Source organism: Aethalodelphis obliquidens, unplaced genomic scaffold (genome assembly GCF_003676395.1).
Source record: "Aethalodelphis obliquidens isolate GAN/ISIS:26980383/991018 unplaced genomic scaffold, ASM367639v1 scaffold8, whole genome shotgun sequence".
NCBI lineage: Eukaryota > Metazoa > Chordata > Mammalia > Artiodactyla > Delphinidae > Aethalodelphis > Aethalodelphis obliquidens.
In genome coordinates this window covers 46,961,762-46,969,827 of record NW_020837952.1, presented here as the reverse complement: position 1 = coordinate 46,969,827, position 8,066 = coordinate 46,961,762, and the positions used below count along the sequence as shown (strand labels likewise).

The following is an 8,066-nucleotide window of genomic DNA, read 5'->3' as shown; positions in this document are numbered from 1 at the left end:
ACCCAATGGGGACTCGTGGGGGGGACCGCAGTGCACCAATCGGAGCTGTCCAGGTGCGGTGTCCAATGCCCGAAGCGTGGCTCCTTCCGATTGGTCAGTCCTGGCTCCTTTTCTCCAATCAACTGGTTCCGCGGGCCCCTCTCACGCGGGACCGCCCCTTTGCCTGTGTTGCTCTGGTCTCTAAGGGAAACCCTCCAATGAACGTCAGCACAGAACACATCCTCCTTGCGGAGAGGTCACGCGGAACCACTTCCGGATCCTGAGCGCGCTTACTCCGTGACCAGGGGAAGCGGTAGCCACGGCAACGCGTTCTTCACCTTTCCCTTGTCCATGCGTGGGGTCACGTTGGGAATGATTCCAGAGCGACTTTTCGCAGTCAGCTTTCTATCTGGCAGTGCTTCTCGGAATCGAGACACACGTGAGAAGTTGAAAATCCCCCGGCGCACTTTTCGATGGGGTTGGGGAGGAACTACAGTTCCCGGCATGCAACGTACTAGGGGGAAAACACTAGTGCATGCTGGGAATCGTAGTCTTTGATCAGCTGCGTAGTTTGGCCCTTTCTTCTGCCTTTTTCCCAGCGTGTCTTTGCGGGAACTCTGCGCTGCGTGTTTTAGAATTTATATCTCGTTGCCAGTGCTGTAGAAATTTCTGCCTATTCCAGACTCTCTAGTGTACACAGCCTTCAGAACCTAGAAAGCCGCCAGGCCTTGGCCGAGGCCGCCCAGCGTTCTGGGGGTCGGCCTGAGTCCGGCCCAGCCTCCGGTTCATGGACGCGCCTTTCCGAATCTGGCTTCTCGTGCGTCACGTGGGCAGCCGGAGCTTCTGGTACGTCTGCACCTTTCACAGCCGGAATGCTAGGCCTTCTGTTTCGGTTTACAGAAGAGGGTAGCGGGGCTTTTTTTTTCCCCCCCTTCCCTTACGGGAAATCGCGAGCAACTTTGATGCCCTGACTCCCTCAGGAGAGTTCAAAGGCGGTGAACCGGTGGTCCCAGAGTCCCTGCTGTGAGTCAGGTGAAGAGCATGGTATTAAAGTCCAGTCTAGCAGAAAAAAGAAAAAAAAAAACACTCTCAGTTTGACGGGTGCAGGAGGATACACCTGCAGATCTTTGAAAGCAAAACCTGTGGGACTGCAAATGAGCGAGAGAGTACAGCTTTGTAACTTCATAGAAATACAGAAAGACATAAAACACCAGGTGGCTTTCGTGTGAGGGAAGTCCCTCACCCAAAGCTTGGGCCTTTGGAAATATTTTCTATGGCTTTTTAGCCTTTACAGAGCCCCCAGCCCGACCCGCACCCGGTTTCCACAAAAACACTGCCTTCCTTACCGCTTCCTACAGGTTAATTGAACTTCGAATTTGTTTTCAGATAATCATCCGAATTCCTGAAGACAAGCTTTTCAGTGACAGGCTATCGTATATATTTATAACTTCCCCTATTGAGGTTCGCCAGTCTTAATTCTGTGGTCAGCACTTACACGTTGTGGTGGTCCCTTATTTACATCTAACCAAATTATCTGAATTTGTTATTAGTAAGAAAAGGGTAGCTTACAAAGCTTTTGTTATGCCTCTGTGCTTATTTTTTTTGTTTAGAGAGTTACTACGGTGTGGATTACATTCAGAAATCTAAAGTAATTGCATTTTTGTGTGTTTTAACTCCTGTTTATTTTTTCTTTTTAGAAAAAGATGAGTTCCTTCACTATTCTGCATTTCACAACATTTCTTCCCCTTTTTCTCTAGCTCTGAACAAGTAAGCAACCAGTTCTGAAACTGCAAATTCCATCTTAACTGGTCAGTGGTGGGTAATTTGTGCTGCACCTGAAGGGAACTGAGAATGAGGCAGGCCCTCCAGAATAGATGCATTGCTTGTGGGTAGATGTTACTGCAGATAACAGTGGGAATGTATGAGGCAGGCAGAATGCAAGACAATAGACTGGCAGAAGAATATGGCTGGTTGTTGTCAGGCTCAACTCTGCCCCTTTAAGACATGATCCCTGGTTATGCACCCTGTGAAGGTAATGGGCAGCTTACCCCATTCCCAGCCTTGCTGTTTCTTCCCAGCCTTGCTGTTTCTCCTCTGTAGTCTCCACTTCTTCTGCCTTTGACCTATGATTGATCCTCATGTCCCATCTTGGCTAGCTCCTCCAGAACTTACACTCCAGATTGTTTTTAAACTGCTGACCTGTGGATCTGATTCCCTCGCTTCCTAATTTTAGTTTTTTCCTTTTAACATTATATGTCCATGACTAGTATAGGGAGTAGCTGCCTTTGTTGTTTTTGTTGTTAAGCTTTTTCTTGAGCACAGCTAACCCCACTAGACAGCACCCTCCTTTGCAGTTGAACTTGGGAGAAAACACCAGAGAGGCAAAGGGGTGCCGTTAGGAGCAATGGATAGCTCAAATGGTAGACAGGTGTAGTCCAGCAGCGAGGAGTCAGGGAGGATGCAGACTGGGAGATCGAGGCAGGAAAGCAGTTGGCATCGGAGAGCATTGAGGAATGAGGCTGAGCACCAAGGTCAATTTTTTGGTTGGTCAGTTGGTTCATTCATTCTTTCATTTATTAATTCAGCAAGTGTTGAGGACCTGGTATGTGCCAGGTATTATGCAAGGTGCTGGCAATAGAGGGGTGAGCAATATTGATATGGTGTCTGTGCAGAGTTTGAACAAATATTAACAGTGGAGTTGCAGCATAAGTGCATGTATCTTATTTAAACCAAAGCAAAGATATAAAAGAATGACTGCAAAAGAATGTGAGGGAGCTTTTTGGGGTGATGGAAATGCTCTTGATCTTGATTTTGGTGGTGGTTAAAACTCATCAAACTGTATACTTCGAAAAGAGTGAACTTTGTCATGTAAATTATACCTCAATCCAAGAAACCCTAATAGCAGCCATTGATTTAAACAACAAAACACTGAAACCATTTCAGTAGGAAGCAGGAAACAGACAGAGATGCCCGCTATTGTCAGTATTGTCCCACACTGTTTAGGAAGGTCTAAGAAAATTAACTGAAATTAATTTTAAAAAGTTGAGGTTTTTTTTATTTTGAAATCCCTTCTCACTGGTGAAATGATTGCCTATCCAGAAACTCAAGAGACTCTAGCTAGGGGAAAAAATTACTGACTATAAGAAATATGTAAACATCAATAGAATTGCTGTAATCTTGTAAAAAACACAGAAATGGAAATTTTAAAAATCTCATTCATATTAGAGACCCAAACCATAAAATACTTAGGAATAAACTTGACAAGAAAGACATAGCTCCAACATGAAGGAAACCATAAAATCTTACTGAAGAATATAAAACAAATGGAGAAGTTGGGTCTGGTACCATACCCTATAGGGTATTATTTACTGCTATGTAACAAATTACCCCAAAACTGTGTAGTTTAGAACAATGAACATGTATTATCTCACAAAGTATCTGTAGTGGGGAATCTAGGAGTACTTAGCTGGGTGGTCCTGGTTCAGGGTCTCTCATGAAGCTGTAGTCAGGATGTCAGCGTGGGCTGCTGTCATCTACGGCTTGGCTGGGTCTAGAGGATCTGCTCCTATGATGACTCACTCATAGGTAATGGCAGGAGGTCTCAGTTCCTCACCACACAGACTTCTCCATTGGGCTACTTGGATGTGCTCACAGTATGGTGGCTGGCTTTCCCCAGAGTGAGTGATCCAAGTCAGAAAACAAGGCAGGAGCCATGAGAACTCATGACCGACTTTGGAAATCACATACTATCATTTCTGCAGTAACCCTACTCAGTGAGAAGAGGGGATTACACAAGGTTAATACCAGGAGTCAGAGATCATTGGGACCATCTTAGAAGCTGCCTGCTACCATACCGTAGCTGCAAGGGAAGCTGAGCAAGGTTCTAGCTGGCATCTTCAGCTTCATTTGTGAGGAGTGGGCTCATGAAATGGACAAGAACCAGAAGTGGGGATTTCCTCCAAAATAGGGAGGGGATTCAGATGTTGCACAGTCAAAAAGAATGGTAAATGTTCACTACGTGTTTGAATAGACAAACGGAACAGTGCAGCAAAAGAGAGAATCCAGACATAGATTGTTTCAATTTAATACATGATAAAAGTGATATTTCAATTTAGAGGAGAAAGGATAGTTTGTTTCACAAATGATGCTGGCCTTGACTGGTTATCCATCTAAAGAAAAATAAAGTTGACATCTATCTTACATCATATAAAAAAAGAAATCCAGTTTAGGAGAAAATAAGAAAGTCTGTGAGTGCACACTAAGAATGGGGGAGACCTACTCAATCAAGATTGAGCATCCAGGAAATACAGCAGAAAGCCTACAGTGTTTACCAGGCTCCTCTCTGGTGGGCCTGGAACTCCAACTTTTGTCCTACTAGCACTATCACCACGAGGCTGCTGAGTGTTGCCTAGCGCATCAGCCTTGTGCTGCCTTCTAAGAATATTAGCTCTGCATGGTGTAAGAATCAGCAAGCATTTTAAGGGGAAAAGCAACAGAGAATGTAGGGATCACTTCTTAACCCTTCCTTTCTGGAATCTTGTCTTCTGAAATCCTGGTTGCCTGAGTAGCTGTCTGATGCCTTTAAATAAATCCTCAAGTATCTTATCCAGCTTCTCTGTTCTGGCAGGAAGGTTGCTCTGCTTTGAATTGTCCTTCATGGTAGAACGTGGAAGTAGATGTAGGAGATGTAGATGTTCTTGGTCCTATTTTAATATTGGGGTTCAAATATTGGGTTTCAAAAATCCCAATGTTTTGGGCTTCCCTGGTGGCGCAGTGGTTGGGAGTCCACCTGCCGATGCAGGGGACGCGGGTTCGTGTCCCGGTCCAGGAAGATCCCACATGCCGTGGAGCGGCTGGGCCCGTGAGCCATGGCCGCTGAGCCTGCGCGTCCGGAGCCTGTGCTCTGCAACAGGAGAGGCTACAACAGTGAGAGGCCCGCGTACGCAAAAAAAAAAATCCCAATATTTCAGCTAAGACATTAAACAGCCATAATTATTTCCTCATGTTAACCTTTCGGTAGTTTTCATCAAGTAATTAATATGGTGTTTAATGTTTCCGAAATGTGGAACTTGTATTATTTTTGACTAGAGAACAGTAAATGTGTTTCTAAATATTTAATGTAATTGTAACTACAGTTTACATTAGTTTACATTATATCTTCTTTTTGACTAGTTTTAACCACAAATGTGGATTATTTGTGATCTCCCTAGGCCCCGCCCCAACTCACATCACGTTACCCTGCCTGAGCATTGACTGTGGGTTTATATAATGGTTACCTGCATTTGCTAATAAAATCTGTGGGTGCTGTGACTCTTAACATGCAATCAGACAGTTTAAATTCATCTGTGGGCTTGTAGTTTACATTTTATTTTCTATTACCTAAAAATGAACATCTCCCTAGTCTCTGCCTTAGAAAAACAGATCAATTAAGAAATACATGTCCGGGACTTCCCTGGTGGTGCAGTGGTGAAGACTCTGTGCTCCCAATGCAGGGGGCCTGGGTTCGATCCCTGGTCAGGGAACTAGATCCCACATGCATGCCACAACTAAGAGTTCGAATGCCTCAACTAAGGAGCCCATGAACCATGACTAAGCAGCCCGCCTACTGCAACTAAGAGCCGGTGCAACCAATAAATAAATATTAAAAAAGTATGTATATATATGTATATGTCCAATTGTCCTCTGTCAACTTTGGATACCAGCAGAGCACAAGAGGAATTGAATTTCAAATAAGAGATTTGTTAAATTTTAAATTGTGGTAATTTGATATTTTATATGATCTAATTAGCCATGTTGATGATGTTACATTAGGGACTTAATAGGAGTTTCAGAGCTGGAAGAAGTCTTAGAAATCATGTAGTTCCACAACTCACCCTCTTGGTTTTGAATTATAAAACTAAGATATTTTCATGGTTTAAAAAAACTCCAATTGGTACAGAAAAGGGTAAGATCAAAGGTAGAAGTTCCAGGTTCTCCCCACCCCATTGTTCCCATTCTCTAGAGGTCACTACTGATAGAAGTTCCTTATGCATCCTTCCAGAAATTGTGTGTGTGTGGGTGGGTGGGTGGGTGTGTATGTGTGCACGCATGTGTGTTTGTGAATGTACATACGTGTGTAATAAAATTAAAAATGAAATTCTTAATTTTAAAAAAGATAAATGGAACAATACACATTAGCTTATTCCATTTAATAGATCTTGGATGTCTTATCTTTTAAAATTTACTTTCCTATTTGATAGGCACTTGTTTTGTTTCCAGTTTGTTGCTATTACAGCCAGTGCTGCAGAGAATGCTTTAATCTGCGCAGGTTTTTTATTTGTGAAAGCTTATCTGGAGGATAAACTTTTAGTTTTGGAATAGTTAGGTCAAAGAGTATGTGCCTTCAAATTATGTGGTTATTTACCAGTTCCTCTGGGGGGTGGAAAAAAGCTGTACCAATTTATGTTCCCATCTCAAGGCTCCTCCCTCTCTTTTTAAAAAAAGCTAAGGAAATTCGAGGTCCAGAGAAAAGAAATGAGGTCTCAGAGTTAACTATTGGTAGAACAAAGTGGTACTCATATTTAAAAAATTTCTTACATTGCTCTAGCTACTACGTACCTCTTGGCTACTTGAAAAAGTTTGAAAGGCTTTTTAAAGAAATTTTATTTTTTTATGTGTATTATGAAAAAATTTGCAAATTAAAAAATTTTAAAAAAGGATTGAGGAAGAAAATTAAAATAACCCATATGCCTTAACTAGATACATCACTACTAGCATCTTGGTGTCTTCATTAATGTTTAATATATACATTTTTAAATTAAAATTGGAATCACACAATAACAGTTTTGTAACTGTCTTTAACTTGCCAATATATGGTAAACATTTTTCCATGTAAATATTTTTACAAGGTATCTTTTAGTGGGTGTACACTATTTCATGTCATGGCTGTGCCATAATTATCGATTTATTATTGTTAGCCCTTTAGTTTACCAATCTTTAAACCATTATAAATACTGCTGCACTGAAAATTCTTAGATGTAAATCCTTATAGACAAATAGAACAAATTCTTTTTTTTTTTTTTTTTTTTGCGGTATGCGGGCCTCTCACTGTTGTGGCCTCTCCCGTGTGGAGCACAGGCTCCGGACACGCAGGCTCAGCGTCCATGTCTCACGGGCCCAGCCGCTCAGCGGCATGTGGGATCTTCCCGGACCGGGGCACGAACCCACGTCCCCTGCATCGGCAGGCGGACTCTCAACCACTGCGCCACCAGGGAAGCCCTAGAACAAATTCTTAAAATTGATGTGCTTGGTAAATGTATGTGACTTGTGTTTCAAAGGGTTGTGGTACTGACAAATTACACTCTAGGAGAGTTGTACCAATTTACATTCCCACTGATTTACATTTTTTTTTTTTTTTTTTGCGGTACGCGGGCCTCTCACTGCTGTGGCCTCTCCCGTTGCGGAGCCTCACAGACTCAGCGGCCATGGCTCATGGGCCTAGCCGCTCCGCGGCATGTGGGGTCTTCCCGGACCGGGGCACGAACCCGTGTCCCCTGCATCAGCAGGCAGACTCTCAACCACTGCGCCACTAGGGAAGCCCTGATTTACATTTTAAGCATAAAAAGCTTTACCAAAAAAAAAAAAAAAGAAAAGAGAGGAAAAGCAAAGTAAAAGTACAGCCTGGCGTTGTCAGAGTACTAAAGTTAGATGCTGTGGTCATTGAGGGCGGGCTTGGGGGTGGGGTATTTGAATATAGAAATCCCAAAGCCTTAAAATATTGAGAGAAATCTCTGAAAAAAAGTCAGAGGAACTTCTAGTTCTAAAGTGCAGTGATAAATATAGTGATACGATTGAGGCTACTTTATGGCAAAATTTGAAATCAAACATTTGCAATAGAGGTAATGTTAACACTGACAATAGCAGTAGGAATAGCAAACATTGAGGACTTCGTATGTACCTTGCAGATTCTTGTAAACTAAGCCGTGATAACTTGCTTAAGAAATCTGTTGAGAAGTCTGTCTCTTTCCCCTCCCTCCCTCCCTCCCTCTCTCCCTCTTCCTCCCTCCCTCCCTCCCTCTTCCTCCCTCCCTCCCTCTTCCTCCCTCCCT

General features: G+C 43.0%; 1 protein-coding gene across 1 annotated transcript in view; it reads left to right on the top strand.

Annotated features, from left to right (window-relative positions):
• Positions 1-75: 75 nt before the first annotated feature.
• Positions 76-8,066, top strand: part of LOC113620917 (putative tetratricopeptide repeat protein 41) — an 81,682-nt gene continuing 73,691 nt past the window's right edge. The window contains exon 1 of the mRNA XM_027107367.1: positions 76-825. Within this exon, the coding sequence (XP_026963168.1) occupies positions 767-825 (59 nt within the window). The 5' untranslated portion in view covers positions 76-766. The remainder of the gene's footprint in view (positions 826-8,066) is intronic.